Source organism: Palaemon carinicauda, chromosome 10, assembly GCF_036898095.1.
Source record: "Palaemon carinicauda isolate YSFRI2023 chromosome 10, ASM3689809v2, whole genome shotgun sequence".
NCBI classification, from domain to species: domain Eukaryota; kingdom Metazoa; phylum Arthropoda; class Malacostraca; order Decapoda; family Palaemonidae; genus Palaemon; species Palaemon carinicauda.
The window spans coordinates 19607318-19631035 of record NC_090734.1 but is presented as its reverse complement, the minus strand read 5'-3'; the positions used below and the strand labels follow the sequence as shown (position 1 = coordinate 19631035).

General features: G+C 40.2%; 1 protein-coding gene across 1 annotated transcript in view; it reads left to right on the top strand.

Annotated features, from left to right (window-relative positions):
• Etfb (Electron transfer flavoprotein beta subunit) overlaps positions 1-23718 on the top strand; it is an 84093-nt gene that overhangs the window by 55041 nt on the left and 5334 nt on the right. Inside the window, exons 4-5 of the mRNA XM_068381530.1 lie at positions 16534-16674; positions 17957-18146. Coding sequence (XP_068237631.1) covers positions 16534-16674; positions 17957-18127 — 312 coding nt within the window. The 3' untranslated portion in view covers positions 18128-18146. The remainder of the gene's footprint in view (positions 1-16533; positions 16675-17956; positions 18147-23718) is intronic.

Sequence of the window (23718 nt, the reverse complement as noted above, 5' to 3'; positions counted from 1 at the left end):
TTTTTATGCATGTAGTATAAGATTATCAATAATTCTAACAATCTTTTGTGTACAGATCTTTCCAGACAGTACTATCCTGAACTTAGTAATAGGTATGCAGTTAATTCTAACAGTCTTGCCTTCTCTATCATAAGCTCAATACTACACAGTATTCTAGAAGTTGTATTCCAGCTATAACCAGATTATGGAATAAATTTCCTAATTGGGCAGTAGAATCAATGGAACCTCATAACTTGCAGACAATGTTTTTATATTGAACAGGCTGACATAAGTCTCTCTTTATATTTTACAGTATATATTTCAGGTTCACTTTAACATAGGATTTATTTTTTTGTTACGTGTTTAGTTTATTGCTTTACCTCACTTGGTGATTTTTCCTTGTTGAAGCCCTTGTTCTTACAGCATCCTGCTTCTCTAAGTAAGTTTGTAGTTTAGCTAGCAATGATTATAGTTAATTTATTGAAGGTTTGATAATTGGTTAGGTTCAAAAGTGCTTTACTTCTTTGGCTTCTTTTGTGAAATCTCAGAAAGCTAGCTAATCTTCAGTTAAAGGCAGTAATTCCAAACTAAACTAACCTTTAGTTTTTCAACCTTAGGCTTTAAGAGGGTAAATAAATGCACTAGCACTTCAATTGCTGAAGTGAGTCCCTTGAAAAACAAATGCACAGCAGCTCCCATGCAAATGGGTAAACAAATGAAACACCAGCGATGGATGTTTTGGTTCGGAATGAATGAGTATGAAAAGAACACAATGAGGAGAGAGTATATGGTACAGTATCTCATATTGAGTAGGGAAGTTATTTCGGGAAAAGATAAGTTGTTCAAGGTAAATTCTGATGTGGTTTATTATTCCAAATCTTTCTAGACTAGATGATAGATACACCTCAATTCTCCCATTTTGTTTAAGATAACTTGATGATGTAGAGAAAAGCTGGTGATTCTATTTCTCATTTATTGTTGAAGCCTTTTATACGACAAAGACTTTTGGCCATAAGACTAAATCGGGTGCCAAATCTTGTTCTAGATTTTGATTTATTCTTCAGTTTTGAGCCTACAATTAATAAAACATATCTTTAAATGCAGGATTTGGAAGCTACTTCACTAAAGAAATGCTTTTTGTAGGCAATAAAATAGTTTTGAAATACTCTCCTTTGCTGATTCTATTATTGTTATATTATTATTATTACTTGCTAGGCTACAACCCTAGATGGAAAATCAGGATGCTATAAGCCCAGGGGCTCATAGCAACATTAACCTTTATATTTCCCTTATAAATTATTAAAACTTCAATAAAACAAGAGGAAGAGAAATAAGATAGAATAGTGTGCCCGAGTTTACCCTCAAGCAAGAGAACTCTAATCCAAGATAGTGGAAGACCATAGTACAGAGGCTATGGCACTACCCAAGTCTAGAGAACAATGCTTTGATTTTGGAGTGTCCTTCTCTTAGAAGAGCTGCTTACCATAGTTAAAGAGTCTCTTCTACCCCTACCAAGAGGAAAGTAGCCACTGAACAATTACATTGTAGTAGTTAACCCTTTGAGAGAAGATTTGCTTGGTAGTCTCAGTGTTGTCATGTGTATGAGGACAGACGAGAATCTTGAAAGAATAGGCCAGACTATTCGGTGTATGGGTAGGCAAAGGGAAAAAGAATTGTAGGGAGAGATAAGGATCCAATGTAATACTGTCTGGCCAGTCAAAGGACCCCATAACACTCTAGTGGTAGTATCTCGGTGGGTGGCTGATGCCCTGGCCAACCTACTACCTAATAGTAGTTTTTTTAAGAAAGGAATTATGTATTCCATCAGGATTTGAATTTGGTTTTGGATTATTTAACTAGTTTAATTTTAACAGTTTCAGATGGGGTTTTTGAGATAGTTACATGGTTAAGAGAAGAGAAAAAGTATGTGCCTCAATGGTTGGGATGGTCTGTGAGGCACAAACATTTATGGATTTTCACTATTTGGGGTCCTGTTTTGGATGTAAATAAGATTAAATAATTACTCGGGTGGGTACCAGAACTCAAATTGATGGTTCAAGTTTACTTTTTAAGGATATCCAAGTGTCTGACTTTTAAGCCAGTTGCTTCAAAGGTCCTACATGCCTTCCCTGCAAATCCCAGTTTGTGGAAGACTTTTTCTACTTTTATTGTGGTTGGGAAAGCCTTCATCCTGATCCATTGGTGCTAGCTTTAGTTAAAAAAAAGTTACAGGATTCCTTTAGATTTCAATCCTCCCTTGTCCAAGAACCAATCCTATTTCTAAGTTATCCAACAAATACAGCACAGGCACAAATTTTGAAATTAGATTTTATGAAAATTTTGGAGAAAACGTGATAGAAATGTTCTTAAATTTGCTCAGGGTTTTTTTTTTTTTTTTTCGACAGGTCATTCATAGTTGCTAAAACTTCAGGGGGTTGGAGACCAGTTCTAAATATTTTGAATCTTTACAAATTTACAGTTTTCGCAACATCACATTTCTGGAGTCAATAAAGAAAGAAGCTTGGAAGTTTTCTGTAGACATCTCGGAGGAATCTTTTGACATGCTACTCATCTCGATTCTAAAAGTACATTAGTTTCGTCCATGAATTAAAGGTTTACCACTTCAAGTGCCTATGTTTTGGTCTCAAGTGTTAACCAAAATGGTGGCCCCCATTTCAGAATAGTTAAGGATTCTAGAGCTAAGAACATGAACAATTAGCTACTTTTGAGCAATTTGTTGGAAAGAATTTGGAATCAGCAAGTGTGGTTGCCAGGGTTACTGGAATGGTTCATTTGGAGCCTGGTCAATTTAAAGAAGTCTCTTCTGGTTCCAACTAAGATGATTATATATTTGAGAATGATATTAAGTTCCATTTTGTGTTTTTTCCATAGTAGAAAAGGATAGTCTTTTCTATTGTTGAATGAATTAAGAAGGTTGAAGTGTATCAGTTCGAAAGTGGGTGAGTCTTCTTGGGACTATGACTTCCTTAAAGTAATTGGTTGTGATGGGATGGCTGAAGATATAAAATTTCAGCTCAATCTGCATTGTAACAGAATAATTTATAGAGATACAATCTCAATTCCAATGGTGAAGAACCAGGTGGTTATCTTAGGGAGTTTCCCAGACCTTTCTCTGTTTGCAGATGCTTCACAGAAAGGAGGGGAAGCAGGATTAGATCTTTTACATCTGTCAGGGAAATGGATGTCACAGGAGTGTACTCTTCATATCAATTGTTGAAATCTAATAGGAATATTCAAGTCTCTTTAGGACCAAGAATTATTGTAGACAATACGATGTCATTTAACTTTTATCTGGAACTAAGAGGGTATAAGGTTACGATCTCTACACCTTATAATGGAAATGGTATAAACTTCGACAAATTTGAGAGGAATAAACCTTGTCCCTCAGTTTGTTCCGGGATAAACCTTCCAGAGTTCATTCCTGGAAAATCGAACATCTTGGCAGATCAATTAAGAAGGAAAAGTCTGTTTCTTTCAAAGGAATGGTCTTAACATCTGTCAGAATATCTAGAAATTTGAAAAGAGTGGGGTCTACTAAACATAGCCTTGTTTGTAACATCACTAAACAAAAAATTATCAAAGTATTTTGTTCCTCAGTTCTCAATCCTGATCCCCCTTAGTGGGAAGGTAGATGCCGTTAAAAGATTGGTCAGATCTGGACCTTTGCTTGTTTCCACCATTTGCCATGATTTGAGAGTTTCAGGTCAGACTTTATAAAACAGCAGGATGATGATACTGGTAGCCCTGTTCTAGCTGCAATTAGAATACTTCATACATCTGTGGCTACTTTACTGGAGTGTCCTGGAATGTTGAACCCATCTATATGTGCGATATCTAATGAATAGAATCCATCAACTGTATTCTTAGAAGCGATGGTTATTATGGCCATCTAGATTGTCTTATGTTCAGAAAGACTGTCTAGCAATAATCTGTAGCTAAGACAACTGTATAATGTTTATTTTCGTTGGTGCAAATATAGAAATGTATCATTGACTAGAACTAATTTTGATATTAAAGTTTTCAATATTAATCTTACCCGATGATCATGTAGCTGTCAACTCTGTTGCCCGACAGAAATCTACGGTCGGGATACGCCAGCGATCGCTATACAGGTGGGGGTGTACACAACAGCGCCATCTGTGAGCAGGTACTCAAGTACTTCTTGTCAACAAGAACTCAATTTTTCCTCTGTCGTGCCACCGGCTAGACCTACTTGGATACGCTGTTGATTCTGGAGTTATTGTTCACGATTTGGTGATGTATTTGCTCTAGAGTTTAGCCTTCGCTATTCAGGAAGCTTTATCATTAGCTTAGCAAGCTTTTGGAATTAATTTGATTTAATTATGGTGACGAAGAGAGTATGAACTCTCTTTCACTTTTAAATGGCCGACCCTTCCCTTAGACGGAAGTGTTGGTGTCGAAGAGAGTATAGACTCTCTTTCTTAATTTTGCTTAACAAAGTTATAGATTTATTTTATATCTCTCCGCCTTTTATAGGCCTTTTCGATTAACTTCCATTTATTATAAACTTATAAAAATTAATTTTTATGTTTGTTTATATGCGACCTTTCCTAATAGTAGGCGGTCATTACTTGGAACCGAAGTTAATTAACATTGAGCCCGTCATATCGTTTTTCCTGTTAAGATTTTATGCTATTTTAATTTTAATGTTTTTGAAAGAATTTCTTTGATAGTCTCGTATTGTTTTCAAAGTTGAACTAACGTTTTGTTTTGTCTCCGCATTTGTTGACGTTCAGAACGTTCAACTTGCGCTCTATCGTTACGATAGAGAGAGAGTATTCACGGTTTCACGTTGCAGTAAGAGTAAACCGATTCTAGCGTTTTGTTCATTCTTTCTTAGCTTAAATGGTTTTAATTCTAATAAAGGAACTTTTTATTTGGGAAACCTTTCAGTTTTTACCTTTAACAAATAATATGTTTTAACGATATATATAATTGGGCTCATCTCTCAGGTTCTAAGTCAAGAGAGAGAGAGAGAGATAGAGACGGAGGGAGAGAGAGGAGGATAAACGTTTCGTTCAAGCGGGTAACGTTGTTATCGTTTTTTGCTCTTCTCCCTAGTCTCTATAGGGGAAGAAGGTAAAACGTTTCTAGAGTTTTATTCTTGTTCCCAGGCTTTATGCGGTGAGAGATTTTAAACGTAGTTTATTTGATCTAGTGTTTAGTCTCTTCCAGCCACTGAATTCTTTATCTTTCATTATGTTTTTCTGTTACATTGTAATTCTGTTTTCGCAATTACGACCTTTTAATGAAGGATAGGATTGCGTGTTTCAGGTACAAACCAGTGAAATAAGTGCAAACAGAAAATCAAAAGTGATAAAGTGATATGCGCAAAGTGTTACAGTGTTGCGTTCGAGGGTTCGTCTGTTCGTGCCAGTTGTTCGCCTAGTCTGGGACCTCTTACAAGCTCCCAAGCCCAGGGGGAGAAGTAATGTCGAAGGACTTATGGGTTCATCAGGCCTTGATCGACGAACAGACGTTTCCCTCCGTGGTTTCGGGTGTATCTACACACGTTGCCGACGTGATCACCCCACCCACACAAAGACGAGAGAGCCCATTTATTCCTCGTCTGCGGAAGAGGTTTCTAGCAGAAACCATGGACCAAATCTTGCAGCTTTTAAGTGCAAGTCGGTCCCTTCCGCGCAAGTCCAACGGCCTAGGTGTAGCCACTGGGTCAGTTCGGACTTGCTGCAGTACGACAACTGCACACCTCCCAGAGAGGCAAGGTGGTACCGCAACAGGCAGTAACTCCGTCTGTTGCCGCACCAGCTGTTTTAGACCCTCAGTCACAACGGACAGTAGCTCCGTTTGTTGTTGTCTTTCATAGACCCTAGTGGTCCATGCTGCAGACTATACAGTCTCAGCTTGCTCCTTCATACAGGAGTATCATGCTGGAAGGTTGACAATGCAGCCTGTTAACCTACAACCCGTCGAGGTTGTGCGCTCAGCAGATACTGCGGCTGCCTGCTCCCACCCTCCACCTGTGAGAGCTCCACCTCCGATGCGCAGTCCACCCTGCCAGACGCATGTTCTTGCTGCGCCTCCTGCTTTCATGCGTGAGCTGCCGCATCGGGAGTTGCCGGGTTCCAGCACTATGCGGCAACCTCCTCTACCCATGAGGCAGGAGCCTCATGCTATGCGGCATCCTCCTCAACCCATGAGGCATGAGCCTCATGCTATGCGGCAACCTCCTCAACCCATGAGGCAGGAGCCTCACGCTATATGAGCCTCATGCTATGCGGCAACCTCCTCAACTCATGAGGCAGGAGCCTCATGCTATGCGGCATCCTCCTCAACCCATGAGGCATGAGCCTCATGCTATGCGGCAACCTCCTCAACCCATGAGGCAGGAGCCTCATGCTATGCGGCATCCTCCTCAACCCATGCGGCATGAGCCTCATCCCATGCAGCATGAGCCTCATCCCATGCAGCATGAGCCTCATACCATGCAGCATGAGCCTCATACCATGCAGCATGAGCCTCATCCCATGCAGCATGAGCCTCATCCCATGCAGCATAAGCCGCATGCCATGCAGCATGCATACCTTACAGCATGCTCTACATACAGCATGCTCTGCATACCTTACAGCATGCTCTGCATACCTTACAGCATGCTCTGCATACCTTACAGCATGCTCTGCATACAGCATGCTCTGCATACCTTACAGCATGCTCTGCATACCTTACAGCATGCTCTGCATACCTTACAGCATGCTCTGCATACAGCATGCTCTGCATACCTTACAGCATGCTCTGCATACAGCATGCTCTGCATACCTTACAGCATGCTCTGCATACCTTACAGCATGCTCTGCATACCTTACAGCATGCTCTGCATACCTTACAGCATGCTCTGCATACCTTACCGCATGCTCCTCAATCACACATCTTTGGTTGTTGCCAACTCACAAGACTGTCAAGCAGTTTCATAACGTTGCCTTCTGGTCTGCTGCTTTTGCACCAGTGAAACCCTCACTGAGAGAACTTAGCTTTTCTCGGATATGGTTCCTGTAGATGAGAAAGTGCTATTCTCCCTCCTTCCGATATTCCCTTGAGGACTCTGTCATTTGGAGAGGAGCCTTAAGCTGCTTAGCCTCCTATGGACTTTTATTTAAGCATAACTTGCTTCCAGGGAGGGTAATGGTTCCGCTTCAGTCGCTAACCCCGTCTGTTGCCACACCTGCTCCCATAGACCTTGAGCTTTGTTGCAAGACATGCAGTCCAAGCTTAGTCCTTGTTAGAGGATTTTTGTTTACGGAGTCAGTGTGTCACTGGGAAGACGTTCAACAACCAGCAGAGGTGACTTGTTGTGACGCAGTGCGGCAACCTCAGCAACCCGATAAGGAGTTGTCTGTACTACCCAGACAGTCTAGACAGTTTCGGGTTGTCGCTGTACTTCCTCGCTTCCCCATGGTTGACAGTTCACAGACTGTGCAGCAGTACCATGATCTTGTGTCCGGCTCCGTCAGACGACTGGCTTTTAAGAGCTCCCACAAGTCGTCGCTGTCTGGAGAATCTCAGATGGACTATGGATCTGACCAAGGAACTGGGCCTCCTGGTCAATTTAGAGGAGTCCCAGCTCGTCCCATCCCAGACCATTGTCTACCTGGGTATGGAGATTCAGAGTCAAGGTTTTCGGGCTTTTCCGTCGGCCCCAAGGATCTACCAAGCCCTAGAATGCATCCAGAGCATGCTGAGAAGGAACCGATGCTCAGTCAGGTAGTGGATGAGTCTAACAGGGACACTTTCATCGCTGGCCCTGTTCATCGAGTTAGGGAGACTCCACCTCCCCCTCCTTCAGTTTTATCTAGCTGCTCACTGGATAAAGGACATGACGCTAGAGACGGTCTCAGTTCCTGTTTCCGAAGAGATGAGGTCCACTCTAACGTGGTGAAAGAACAGCTTTCTTCTCAAGGAAGGTCTACCTTTGGCTGTTCAGAAACCCGACCGCCGTCTCTTCTCGGATGCATCAGACACGGGCTGGGGTGCGACTTTGGACGGACAGGAATGCTCGGGAACATGGAATCAGGAGCAAGGACACTTCACATCAATTGCAAGGAGCTGTTGGCGGTTCATCTGGCCTTGATAAACTTCAATTCCCTCCAGCTTAACAAGGTGGTGGAGGTGGTCTCCGACAACACCACAGCCTTGGCTTACATCTCCAAGCAGGGAGGGACTCATTCGAGGAAGTTGTTCTAGATCGCAAGGGACCTCCCCATCTGGTCAAAAGATCGAAAGCTCACGCTGGTAACGAGGTTCATTCAGGGCGATATGAATGTCATGGCAGATCGCCTCAGCCGGAAGGGTCAGGTCATCCCCACAGAGTGGACCCTTCACAAGAATGTTTGCAGCAGACTTTGGGCCCTGTGGGGTCAGCCAACCATAGATCTGTTCGCTACCTCGATAACCTAGAGGCTCCCGTTGTATTGTTCTCCGATTCCAGACCCAGCAGCAGTTCACGTGGATGCTTTTCTGCTGGATTGGTCCCATCTCGACCTGTATGCATTCCCGCCGTTCAAAATTGTCAACAGGGTACTTCAGAAGTTCGCCTCTCGCAAAGGGACACGGCTGACGTTGGTTGCTCCCCTCTGGCCCGCGAGAGAATGGTTCATAGAGGTACTGCAATGGCTGGTCGACATTCCCAGGACTCTTCCTCTAGGAGTGGACCTTCTACGTCAACCTCACGTAAAGAAGGTACACCCTAACCTCCACGCTCTTCGTCTGACTGCCTTCAGACTATCGAAAGACTCTCAAGAGCTAGAGGCTTTTCGAAGGAGGCAGCCAGAGCGATTGCTAGAGCAAGGAGGACATCCACTCTCAGAGTCTATCAGTCTAAATGGGAAGTCTTCCGAAGCTGGTACAAGGCCAATGCAGTTTCCTCAACCAGTACCACTGTAACCCAGATTGCTGACTTCCTGTTACATCTAAGGAACGTAAGATCCCTTTCAGCTCCTACGATCAAGGGTTACAGAAGTATGTTAGCAGCGGTTTTCCGCCACAGAGGCTTGGATCTTTCCTCCAACAAAGATCTACAGGACCTCCTTAGGTCTTTTGAGACCTCAAAGGAACGTCGGTTGTCCACTCCAGGCTGGAATCTAGACGTGGTCCTAAGGTTCCTTATGTCATCAAGATTTGAACCTCTCCAATCAGCCTCTTTTAAGGACCTCACATTAAAAACTCTTTTCCTCGTGTGCTTGGCAACAGCTAAAAGAGTAAGTGAGATCCACGCCTTCAGCAGGAACATAGTTTTCACATCTGAAACGGCTACATGTTCCTTGCAGCTCGGTTTTTTGCTAAAACGAGCTTCCTTCACGTCCTTGGCCTAAGTCGTTCGAGATCCCAAGCCTGTCCAACTTGGTGGGGAACGAACTAGAGAGAGTACTTTGCCCAGTTAGAGCTCTTAGGTACTATCTAAAAAGGTCATAACCTTTACGAGGACAATCAGAAGCCTTATGGTGTGCTATCAAGAAGCCTTCTCTTCCAATGTCTAAGAACTCAGTTTCTTACTAAATCAGGCTTCTGATTAGGGAAGCACATTCTCATCTGAAGGAAGAAGACCTTGCTTTGCTGAAGGTAAGGACACATGAAGTGAGAGCTGTGGCTACTTCAGTGGCCTTCAAACAGAACCGTTCTCTGCAGAGTGTTATGGATGCAACCTATTGGAGAAGCAAGTCAGTGTTCGCATCATTCTATCTCAAAGATGTCCAGTCTCTTTACGAGAACTGCTACACCCTGGGACCATTCGTAGCAACGAATGCAGTAGTAGGCGGGGGCTCAGCCACTACATTCCCATAATCCCATAACCTTTTTAACCTTTCTCTTGAATACTTTTTATGGGTTGTACGGTCGGCTAAGAAGCCTTCCGCATCCTTGTTGATTTGGCGGGTGGTCAATTCTTTCTTGAGAAGCGCCGAGGTTAAAGGTTGTGATGAGGTCCTTTAGTATGGGTTGCAGCCCTTTATACTTCAGCACCTAAGAGTCGTTCAGCATCCTAAGAGGACCACTACGCTCAGTAAGGAAGACGTACTTAATAAAGGCAGAGTAATGGTTCAAGTCGTCTTCCTTACCAGGTACTTATTTATTTTATGTTATTTTTGAATAACTAATAAAATGAAATACGGGATACTTAGCTTCTTTGTTAACATGTATGCTGGTCTCCACCCACCACCCTGGGTGTGAATCAGCTACATGATCATCGGGTAAGATTAATATTGAAAAATGTTATTTTCATTAGTAAAATAAATTTTTGAATATACTTACCCGATGATCATGAATTTAAGGACCCTCCCTTCCTCCCCATAGAGAACCAGTGGACCGAGGAGAAAATTGAGTTCTTGTTGACAAGAAGTACTTGAGTACCTGCTCACAGATGGCGCTGTTGTGTACACCCCCACCTGTATAGCGATCGCTGGCGTATCCCGACCGTAGATTTCTGTCGGGCAACAGAGTTGACAGCTACATGATCATCGGGTAAGTATATTCAAAAATTTATTTTACTAATGAAAATAACATTTTATCTTAATAAGTTTTTAAACGAAAATTTAATTTTCAGTCATTTGGGAATTTAGATCCATGCTTAATTCTGTACTCAAGCAGTCCGAGATTAGATATATTCATTTCAGGTATTATAGCAGGTGTATTTAGGGCTTTTCGTGCTTTTTAGTATTGAAAGACCTCTAGTAGTCAGGTCTATATGTGTCTTGGAATTTGAGCCTTTGGAAAACCTTTTAGTTAAAAATCCCCTCTGCTAAAACCCTTATTTTTGTTGGCGTTGGCTACCACTACACACTCAAGTGAACTGCATGCATTATCTTTTAAGGTAGTCTATGGGGGAACATATCTCTTTTGTCCAGTTTCAGAGCTAAAAATTATTTTAGGACAGAGTTTGCCACAAATTTTTTCACATCACCTCTTTGAAAGGATATACAATAAGTATTATTATTATTATTATTATTATTATTATTATTATTATTAGCAGCTAAACTACAACCCTAGTTAGTCATTCAGTATTATTTGGACAGAACTACAAACATTATAGGTAGTGTTCTTAATTTGTTTTGGGATATTAGAATTCCAAGTCCTTCTCTTTCTAAAATGCAATGTCTTTTATTGTTAAATGATTGGTCATGAACCTCATGAAGAATTAATAAAGTCTAATGAAAGCCTTGAAGGTTATGGTTAATGATATTAGAAGTGCTGCTACTGTATCCTCCTTAATTTTTGCAGAAATCTTGCTTTGGAAAGTCTTTTGGCTGTAGCTAAATGGCATACAAAGTTGATTTTTGTTGGACATTATTTAGAAGGATCCTGGTCTGTTTATCAAGATTGCTAGGTTTTAGGTTGTATAGTGGTTGTTGACAAGTCTAATAAAATTTTTAGCTTTAGTTAATTTGTATTTCATAATTCAAGAAATTCCAGATTTACGTACCTGTACATGGTGATTAGTAATCAATGTGAAGTTCTATATTTTAAAACTTTTTTGGGGGGAATGGTTTGTTACCAATAATCTAGACTACACAAGAGTCTAGTATGTTATTGTTTTTATTATTTTTAAAACCATATATGACCTATCTTCTCTTCATTGGCAACTCACCTCCATCAGGGGTTTTCCTAGAAGTTAATCTAATTTTGATGCTAAAATTTATTATTTTTATGCCCCCCTAATGTTTCATGTACATGCCGACCCTCTTCCCCCACTAACTTGTATCTCAAGAGAATAGGGAATAGTTTTGACCTGGAGATGGAATAGGCAAAAGATCCTTTGCTTGAATTGGCCATTGGAGGTCACCGTGAACCGCTAGATTGGCTTCTTAGTTTACTAGAGTCGTAAGTCTACCGAAAGGAAAGAAATCATGACATTTTCTTAGGGGTAAATGTTGATAAAACCTAGCTTCCAGAGAGAAGCAATATGAACATTGGGCGAGTATAGAAATAGATTTGATTAATGAAATTCTGTTTCTTCTGTGAAGTTATCTTTGGAGTGAAATAATTCTCTTATACTCATATACATATACTGTATTGCCTTTTTTTTGTACTATAGATTAAGTTTTCTTTAGTTGAATAAATTACACATTTACTACACTTACAATTAGGCTAGCCTGATGTCAAGTGATTTTCTTTGTAAAACTTTTATTCAGGGCTATATGCCTGTAATTTCAGACAATTGTAGTTTTATAATTTTCTTGTGCACTATTACTAGTTGGCATGAAGATGTATTATTTAATTACCACAATCTAGTAGTGTGATTACTGTTCATGCTCCCTCTACATAGTGGGAAGCTGTTCATGTCATTTGCACAGTCTTGATCATAACACACATATCGCTAGTGGCTTCTGCAAAACTTTTGGTCTATGAATGAAAATATGATGGTATAAAAATATTCTGTGGAGACCAGTTTTATTGTAAACCTATAATTATTATTTTTTTTTTTTTTGGTCTCGGACATGGACTTATTGTAAACCTATAATTATTATTATTTTTTTTTTTTTGGTCTTTATTTGGTGCCTCCCCCCCCTGGTAACTGAACCTATGGATATTTTATGAAGCTCCAAAGTGCTACAGAAGGCTTGTAGAGAGTAATCTTTTCCATAACAATGTCTTATTTGCTGTTGAGTATTGCAATAAATACATTAGAGGGATATTTTAGTTTTTCAGGATCGTCTTAGTGTATAACAAATATTAAGTATGTACATAGTTCTTAAATTGCTATCATACGATAATTTTTAATTTGCTATTCAAGCTGCAGCTTTTGAGATAATTGTATTTCCAGGTAAGGGTTAGCCTGGCTGAATTCCTTGATACATTACAATAGTCAATGTAGAGAAGTCTGTCATGTTAAGAGAACCTTTAATCCTTTGCATCATACTAAAGTATCATTGTGCTGGACAGTGAAGGTTGTGGCTTTTGAATGAATAAACGTAGAAGTTGGATGAATTACTCAACCTGTCTTTTGTGAAGAGAGTTTAGCACTGTTAAAACTTATTCATGGCAGTAACTTGAAGTTTTCACATTTTGCTGCTCTAAAATTTAGCTTAACACACTTAAATATCTCTTAAATTCTGAACCTAAAGCAAAACATAGCAAATTCTAAGTACAGTGATACCTCTGGATACGAAAGTTTCTGCTTACGAAAAATTCAGGATGCGAAAAGTGATTCGAAGATTTTTATGCCCCAGGATACGGATAAAATTTCAGGATACGAAAACCTTACGAGATCCCAACTCTTTGCCGAGAGTAATTTTAAAAAGCGCGCGCCGCCAGACTTTGAACTTGGGTAGACTCACTTACAGCCTCCCGCTCACCCATTGGTTATCTGCCTACTCAGACGCTAGCTGACGCCATAAGATCCTGCTTTCCTATTGGTCGGCAACTATCCCAGCTTGCCTACGCACGGGCGTTCATCTCTCTCTCTCTTTTCGTTCCGACCGCGATATCGTTAACAGACATTGTGTTGTGTGCTTTCGCTTGTTTGACTTTGTGTTAATATACAGTACATTCGTACGCCACGTGTTATCGTTAATAAACTTTCGTTACTGTGCACTGTACTGTATTAGTGTTTACTATACATAGACTGTATATAACGTTACGTAGTGTATTATATTACGTATTACTGTAGCCATGGGTCCCAAGAATGTTGCCGAAGGAAAGAAGAAGAAGACGATGCTCTCGATGGAGACGAAACTTGAAATCATTAAAAAGTACGAGTCTGGCATGCGTTTAAGTGCGATCGCCAAGGAGTATGGCCGGAATCCGTCTACGATAGGCACCATCCTGAAGCAGAAGGCGGCCATCAAAGCAGCAACACCTTCTAAGGGCGTCACTATTTTCTCCAACAAGAGAACGCACGTGCATGACGAGATGGAGAGGCTGCTTCTTGTGTGGATCAAGGACAAAGAGATCTCAGGAGACACCATCACTGAGACTACAATTTGCCAGAAGGCCTCCGCCATTTTCGGTGATCTCGTGCGTGCTCAGGCCGAAGAAGGAGCAGGAGAAGGAACATCCCAGCAGGAACCCCCAGAATTTAAGGCTTCTCGTGGGTGGTTCGAGAAGTTCAAGAAAAGGACTGGCATCCATTCAGTGGTACGGCATGGGGAGGCAGCCAGCTCGGACACGAAGGCTGCCGAAGCCTTTGTTAAAACGTTCGAGGAGTTGACTCTGCAGGAAGGCTACAGTTCGCAGCAAGTTTTCAATTGCGACGAAACTGGGCTTTTCTGGAAGAAAATGCCTCGTCGGACATTCATCACGGCGGAGGAGAAGAGGCTACCCGGACATAAGCCTATGAAGGACAGGCTTACCCTTGCTTTTTGTGCAAACGCCAGTGGGGACTGCAAGATAAAGCCCCTGCTGGTGTACCATTCAGAAAATCCCCGAGCCTTCAAAGCCCACAAAGTCATTAAGGAGAACCTTCCCGTGATGTGGAAGGCAAATGCAAAAGCCTGGGTAACGAGGCAACTGTTCATTGATTGGGTGAATGTCTGCTTCGGTCCGACTGTCCGAAAATATTTGGAAGAAAACCGCCTCCCTATGAAATGTCTGCTGGTGTTGGACAATGCTCCAGCTCACCCTCCTGGCCTCGAGGAATATCTTCTGGCCGAGTATTCCTTCATAAAGGTCCTGTATCTACCGCCTAACACCACCCCTCTCCTCCAGCCCATGGACCAGCAAGTTATTTCTAATTTTAAAAAATTGTACACGAAGCATCTCTTCAAGAGATGTTTCCAAGTCACAGAGAGTACAAACCTCACTCTGCGTGAATTTTGGAAAGATCACTTCAACATCGTGATATGCCTCAAACTCATCGATCTCGCTTGGCAGGAAGTTTCGAGGCGTACCCTAAACTCATCTTGGAGGAAGCTGTGGCCTGATGCTGTCTCTGCACGAGACTTCGAGGGGTTCGGGAAGCCTGGAGGAGAAGCCGAGATCGTTGACGATCCTGAACCAATTCAGCAGTCTGAGGTGGCTGACATCGTACATCTTGGTACGTCCATGGGGCTGGAAGTTAGCGCGGAAGATATCGATGAACTTATCGAGGAGCACCACGAGGAGTTGACGACGGACGACTTGAAGGAGTTGGAGACGATGCAAGTGAGTGATGTTCAAGAGCAGTTCTCTAGCGGTGATGAGGAGGATGTTGCACCTTTGAAAACGGCAGACATTAAGGAAATTCTTGCATGTTTCCATAAAATGGCAGACTACGTCGAAAAGGAACATCCAGAAAAAGTTTATACCAACCGTGCGCTTCAACACTGCAATGACGTTTGCCTAACGCATTTTAGAAATGTGTTGAAAAGTAGGCAGAAACAAGCTTCAATGGATAGTTTCTTATTAAAGAGGCCAGCGGTATTAGTAGGCCAAGACGAAGGTGAAAGTAAAGAAAAGAAACAGAAAAAAGAAAGAGATGAAGAAGTAGAAGGTGAAAGTAAAGAAAAGAAACAGAAAAAAGAAAGTGATGAAGAAGTAGAAGAGATTTAGAAAATAAGAAAAACGTAAAGTTATAAAAAAGCAAAAAAAAAAAAATTCAATTTTAAGTTTTATGTTACCGTTAAGTGTTAAAGTAATTTTTTCTTTCATTTTATAGTTTTCCATACGTAATGTTAAGTGTTAATTATTTCTGCCATTTTTTTATTTCGTAAAGTTTAAGCGTTAATGTGTTAAGTGTGTAAATTACTGTACGTAGTCTGTCACTTGTTACGTTTTCTGCCTTATGCCATCCTCCTCTGCCGCGACTTCGCTATCGGACATCGTCTCAATCAAAAGGTAAGTTTCAACTTTTTTGTTACACTAATTAACTGTAACCTTTTTTTCAGAGTGTACAGGTACAGTATCAATCATTAATTTAGGTGTACGTACAGGTACAGTAACAATACACCTTCACTGATCTAAATGCTTTACGTACATACAGTACCGTAACTTTTATACAGTACGTACCGTAGTAAAGAAAACGGACCGTTTTCTTTGGGCTTGGGGGGGGATAACTTGGCTATAACTACATTATTGAATAATCTCATAGTGGTTTCTGGAATGGATTAGGCTGTTTTTAACGGTTGTGTTAATTATTGAATGATAGAAATGGCTGCAATGCATGTTTATTACTACAGTTTAGCGTGTTTATGAAAGAAAAGGTGACTTTTTATAAGGCTTGGAACGGATTAGGCTATTTACATGTAAAACGCGACTCAGGATACGAAAATATCAGGATACGAAACCGCATCCTGAACGGATTAATTTCGTATCCTGAGGCATCACTGTACAGGTAATTGAATGCTTAAGATTAGAAATGCCACGTAAGTTTATTTACTTTTATATTTTTACCCATATGAGACTTGAATACTTACTATTTTTTAGTAATTTGAGAAATATTCCTAGCTACCTTGACTATTGTAAACTCCTAGGCCCTGTAATCAATCGATTGATTTTATTTTACAAAGCACAAGGTAATGTATAACCTGGGAGGCATGTCATTTTCACATTCTGCACAAAGCTTACTGAATATTTTCTTTGAATTTACAGATTGAAAAGAAAAATGGTGATCTAGAGGTTGTGCGAGAGATAGATGGTGGCCTTGAAACTATTACGGTGAAATTACCAGCTGTTGTCTCTGCGGATCTGCGTCTTAATGAACCAAGATATGCAACCTTGCCAAATATCATGGTAAGCTTGAGCTATGGGAACATTTGGAAAATGTATTCTATGGTATAGGTTAGTTTTTGTATGTAAAAAAAAAAAAAAGAAACATTGAGCTCATGACGTGTATTAGTGAATATTCATTACTGGAATGGAGTGAGAGAAATTAAGGGGAGGAAGTTGTGAAGAGCTGTAGTGTAAAGGTAAATGGTAGACTAATATGTCAAAGATAGTTAAAGTCAAGGTAAAAGGAATAGTCTTTAGAACAATGATAATAACAGAGAGTAGTTTTAAGAAAAATTTTAGATACTGAAATAGCAGGACAAAGATAGGTAGGAAGGTAGAAGTATTTGACAAATACCCGAGGTAAAAACCATGACCAGATGGTAATTCAATAGAAAGTGGCCAAAAGTAAAGGAAGGAGAGGAAAATCTTTTGTATATTGAGTTAATTCCTCTAGCCCAGGAGAATAGGAGCAGAAGAAATAGAAAAATCATCATCTAATGTAGGGTAGCTTTAGACCTAAATCTAATATGGGTTCATAATAATAATTAACAAAATTTTAAATATCTAAACTTTTGGGATCAATTTGAAACAGGTGTCAGTTTCATTTACTGAGCTTCCCATCACCAGAATGATTCTAATCAGTGACCTGCAGACAGGAATGAGAGTCCTTTAGAGATGAAATACTGAAATTGTATTTAAGAGCTGAAATGATTTTACTGGTATGATTAGATAGTCTCTTACTTAGTTGTAGGTATCTACTTTTTTAAGTTTTTTTTTTGGTCCCCTATAATTTTTTTTTGAGAGTAACAGTGAAGTCTTTTAGGGTACGAAATTTACATAATGTTTTGGCATTTCTATGTTAGCAAAATTAATATTGTTTTGGTTGGAGATATTTTTTTCTATGAATCTTGAGTTGATGTGATAACTGTGAACTCAAAATATTCACTTATATTAAATATAAGTTAACTTAATGCATTAATGATTACCCCAAAGATAAATTGTGTTAACCTTACTATTACAAACTATACTACACTCGACAAACAAACTAAAATCAATATAGACAATGCCTGTTTGTTAAAATACCCTGTGCTTAATTTTGGGACAACTGTAATTTCTTTTATATTCAGGTATATGGAACTTCTCACTTGTGAAATATTAATCCCTAGCAGACATCTGTGAATGTAGTTTAAATGGTTTCTGGAATAATAATTCTATAGGTAAAATTAATCTAAAAAATAATGCTACATTAGTTAGTATGTACTGAGAATTGACTATTAATTTGGTACTGTATACTATCTTGCAGAAAGCTAAGAAGAAGAAAATTGCCAAGATGAAGCCTGCAGACCTTGGTGTGGATACCACACCACATTTTGAAGTTGTAGATGTCTCGGATCCTCCTGCAAGAGCTGCTGGTATTAAAGTAGATGATGTGGACTCACTAATTTCGAAGTTGAAGGAAGTGGGACGTATTTAACGGATATTTCATCCCTTAGGTAAATAGTTTATTCATTTTTTTTTGTATTTTTGCTCTAGATCCCTTTAGGCTTTGACAATTTGAATTACTCTATAGTCTCTCTAGTGATTTGTTAAAGGATTTTAGAATAATAGGCCTTTACATTTTCAATGTCTTGCATTTGAGAAAACAAAACATTTTAAAGTTATGAAATGAGAAATGAAAGATTAAATAATACATGATTTTTTTATTTAAATTAACTCCTGGTTTTATATATACAGTATCTCTTTAATCATAATGATAGTATTATTTAATCCACATGTTTTAGCTTTAGTTTTGATTATTTTCAACTTACAAAATTCTTGGTAACAAAGATTCTCCTTTGTGAGGATGAAAGTTGCATATTTATAGGCATTTTTCTAATAACAGTTATTTACCCCATGGCCAAAATATTGGGGTAGTTAACTACATTTCATAAAAAACTTGACTAATAATAAAAGTTTAATGAATATAAATTAACAAGTTATTTGTGTATATCCAATGTGCAATGAGAGGCAAAAACCTTTTAAAAATTAATACTTTAGATTTATTTTACAGTTTCATTATGTTTAGTCAATATTTATGGATTCTTAATGAATATGCTAGTTACAGAAATAGATTAATTGTTAAAATTCATGAAATTTTTTTTTGTTTCGACAAATCAATACTACTTTATCAGTATTAAAATTTATTTAGGAATAAGATAAGAGAAATATCAAGTATCAGTATTAAAATTTATTTAGGAATAAGATAAGAGAAATATCAAGTTGTAGCAGCCGAGTTGACAATAGCAATATTTTATTTCCACCTAGTAACGCAGTCATCAATATTAATGGGTTTCCTCCTAGTAGTCATCAACATTTATGGGTTTAATGTAACCTTGAAGGGTTTTCTAAATTTTTCTTTGTTCCTTCGAGAATGCAAACCTATTTGTCTAATTTGGGCACTTACAGACAGCTAGTAACACCGGTAATGATTGGTGTCAGGTCAGCAAGGGGTAGTAACACCGGTAATGATTGGTGTCAGGTCAGCAAGGGATAGTAACACCGGTAATGATTGGTGTCAGGTCAGCAAGGGGTAGTAACACCGGTAATGATTGGTGTCAGGTCAGCAAGGGGTAGTAACACCGGTAATGATTGGTGTCAGGGCAGCAAGGGGTTTCACAGGTTCTCCCTAATTATGGACATTTGTTTTTCCAATTTTGGTCGCATGACGTACAAATGTCATAAATCTTGATAGAATATTTTTTCTCGATGTTGGGAGAGAGATTCTAGAACACAAATTGCTTGTGTATTTTGCCCATTTCTTAACTTGCTGTACATTATTTTCAACAATTTTATGTTTTAGTGTATTACTTAAGGTTTGTATTAATCAATTATTCATACGAGATAGTTACTCATAACTTCTGTCAGGTTTGTAGGTTGTATGAAATTCTCAACTATCTTTGGTTTAACTTAATTCTGAGTTCACTGTATTTGTTACCAATTGTCAGTTCATACAAGATAATGGCAGTTAACTTAAGAAGTACAAACATTTCTGAAATGTCTCATTTTTCAATGTGCAGGTGTGGATTGTTTCTGAATAGTTTCTGAGATCTGTAATTAATGTGTTTATTCTATCCATCCGCATCTTTTTATTTGAGGTTCACCAGACGAGTAGTTACTCAATTTGTCCTTCCTGTCTTTGGGAAGAGCTGCATTTTTTCTCTGTTTAAGTTTCTCTCTTGGGATTATCAGTTTTGACAAGGTCATGAACCATGTACCTTTCATCCTTGAGTGAGGTGTAGAAGAGTGGCCGTTTGTGGGTATTAGTTAATTCTTCCTTTGTCTCTATCTATAGGTTAGATATTTTCTATGGATAAGCCTTCAGATTTTCTTGTTTAAAAGAGAAACCAATATTTTTCGTTTTCCCCAACTTTGATTGTAGTAGTCTTTGTTGATTGCACACATTCATCCATGATTGATTCCAGTCAGACATCTACTAGACTTAATTACCTTCATCTTTTTGTGTAGAAATTCGGGTCAAAATCCTACTGGTGTCCAGTTTTCTGTATTACTCTTTTTTATCAGGTCACTAATGATTGTAAATTGGCACTTTTCCTAGAATCTGTGGAGAAATCGGGGTTGTGGTGCCACTAGCTTCTGAATGTCATGGACTTGCTGCAACTGTAAAACATTTTGTCATCGTGAACCTGCTGATACCAGGGCTCTAGCATTTTGACGCTGTGGAAGTGTTGCTGCTCTGACAGTGACATCGGCATTATGATATGTCTTGAACCTGTTGATACATTGTTGCCCCGTAGCTTCAGGGACATCATGATATTTTAATATATTAACCTCAGGTAGCACAGACACTAATATATCAACATTGTGAAGCCACTGCTGCTACCATTTCATTCATGTGACTAAACAATATCTCTGTCGTTAACCAGTCGAGTTAAGACTCTTGGAAAGCATCTAATGTCTTGGAAATGTTGCTGCCTGGGCCTCTGCATCTCCTCTTCATAGATCAACTGCTGTCAGAAAGCCAGCACATTATCTTGCCCTTTGGACCTGCGGCTGGTTTTGCATATACACTGCATATTGATGGTGTTGAATCGTTGCTGCACAGGCATCTGCGAAAGATTTCTACTGTGTATTGTGCACCCATTGCTGCTGTGACACCATCACATGTTGCGAAACTGAAGCTGCCATGGTCCCTGCCAATGGGTCAACATTGTGGACCAGTCACTGTTAGGGCAGCAGGATCTTGCTGTCGGGGAGTACAGCTGCCAAGGCACATGCTTCTTGGCATACTTGCTTTGCTGCTGCCTGGGCACCAGTATTTCGATGCCACAGACCTGCTGCAGCAATAGAACATTACATTATCTCTATGTAGTGAACCTTTTGGAGCACCACCATTTTGACAATGTCACAGTTGCCATTTTACCTGCGCTTCATCTTGACAAGGTTGATCTACTAATGCAGTGGCATGTGCCGAGATGTTTTAATGCTTCTACCAGAATCTTATTGTTGTCAACCTGCAGCTGCTGTGGCAACAGCATCTCGGCAACTGCTCAAGAACTTTATAGTGTGCTGTTGCCTGGGCTCTTGCAGGTCAACATCACTAACCTGCTTAAGCCGTGGCTTCAGTATTATCGTGTATTTGCTGCTGTGGTGGTATCAACATTTCTATGCTGTGGACTTCCTGTGTGCATTGGATGAAGTATCTCAGTGCTGTGTACCCCAGAATATTCCTTATGTAGTGAACATCTTTGTGGAACCAGCATCTCTGTGAAGCTACAGTTGTCATTGTAGCTGCATTCGCACCAGTCATTAATGACGTGGCATGTGCACAAGATTGGATGTTGAAATATTTCTGCCGTGGCATCAGCACCTTTACGTTGAGGACCTTTGGCTTGGGACCTTCATCTGTTTAGTCTAAGTGGATCTACCACAGCTGCAGTGATGGTTCTTGTGGAGCAACTGTTACTGAGACACCATCATTTCAAGATTATGGTACTTTTGCTGAAGTGATACTGGTATCATGACGTCTCGATCCTTTTGCTACTGTGGCACCTAGTATGTATCTCAACGTCATAGCGCTGTTGTGACACTAGTATCTATCGTTGGCAAGGATCTGTTACTGCTGTGACACTAGCATCTGGATATCAAGGACCTGGTGCTTCTGATGAATTAATGGTGCGAAGCTCCTGAGACCAGTACGACAGTGTCTTTGATGCTGAGGACCAACAGCTGCTTGGCCACAATCATCTCGATGTATCTTGACGACATGGAATTGTTGCTGCCCGGACATCTGCATCTTATCATTAACCAGAGCCTTCTGGGGTATCAGCCACTTCAGTGATTAAGTTACTGTTGGGGCAACAGTAGCTGAACTTCATGGTCATGCATATGCCTCGGCAATAGTATTTGTGTTGGGTCCATTGTTACCATAGCTTCTCCACGTTATTAAATTTATTGTCGATTTGCTGTTGCCGTAGTACCTGCACATTTCTGTCGTAGAAATGCGGCTATTTTGGCGCTTGTTTCAGCTATTACACCTAGACTACTACTCGCCAGGCATTTAACCGTGGGGCATACTGTTACCGCACAGGTAGCATGTCGGTGGTGCTAACCTGTTGTTGTCAATACAGCAATCTATAAATGTCTGCATACAGCTACTTTAAGAGTTGCTTAGCATGTTGTGGAAAAACAGCTGCTGGTGTTCTGCATCTTTACTTTATGAATCTATAGCTGCTATGGTTTCAGCATCTTGACATTCTGGGCTTGTTTCAGTTGTTGCATCTGCACTGCATCTCTATGGATCAATATGTTGCTGTGCCACATATGTTTTACCAGTTACTGCCGTGGCACTTGAATGTTTTACCAGTTACTGCCGTGGCACTTGAATGTTTTACCAGTTGCTACTTTGGTACTACATCTGTCTTAAAATCTGTTGTTGGGTTGCTGACACAGACTTGCTATGCATCACATCTGATTTCATGGCTATTGACCACTGCTATTTGCACACTAGGATCTGTAATCCATTGCTGCTGTGGCTTCAACATCCTAACATCTTGGATGTGGACCAGCATCTACGTAGATTTGTTCCTGTTGGGGCAACAGTATCTTGACCTCGTGAACATGCATGTGTCTTGGCAGTAGCATCTATCTTGGATTCAATTGCTACCATGTCACTTGCAAGTTGTGATATTACTGCTGCAAAGGTAACAGAATCTCATTGTCTTAGTACCTGCACACCATCCTGTTGTCATGAAGCTGCTACACCATACTGACATTTTCGTGGTGTTGACCCATTGCTGCCAGCATACCAGTATCTCTACTTTGTAGACTCATTGCTGCCATGGCAACTGCACAGCATCTCAATGTTGGGGAAATACCACTGTTGGGCACCAGCACACCTGCACTTCTTCACAAACGGCATTTATCTGTTTGTACATGCTGTTTGCCCTGTTGCTGCTGTGGTACCTGCACTGCATCTTTTCAGTGAATAAATTGTTGCCTCTCATTGCCGATGACTCATTATTGTGACAACTGCACAGTATTTTTTCATTTGTTGACCCCGCACAGCATCTAGACGTCTTTAATTTGCTGTTGTCGTCTCTCCAACATCACAATGTTTAATCTATTGCTGCTGTGGTACCAACACCTCAACAGGTGCGGGGAGGGACCTTGCATATTTTCTCTTATACCTGGTGGTGGTATTGATGTTGTGAATCCACTGCTGCCTGGGCACTGGCAGCTTGATGTGGGATTGTTGGTACAAGCGCAGCTTGACATTGGTGATTAGTGACTGCCTGGGTAGAACATACTAGGCACCCACTCTTGTTGGGGCAAACAATCTTGATGTCGTAGACTTCCCACTACCAGGGCAAAAGCAGATCTGTCATAGACTGATTTCCTACATTGTATTCCCACTAAGGCCATTGCACTTAAGTCATGAAATCCAGTGTTGTCGTATCATCTGCACATTAACTAGACACCAATAGTCCATTGGTGCCCATCGCACCAATGCCATCACCTCTGTTTAAGATATATAGCTACTGTGGAACCAGCATATGTTGTGGATGT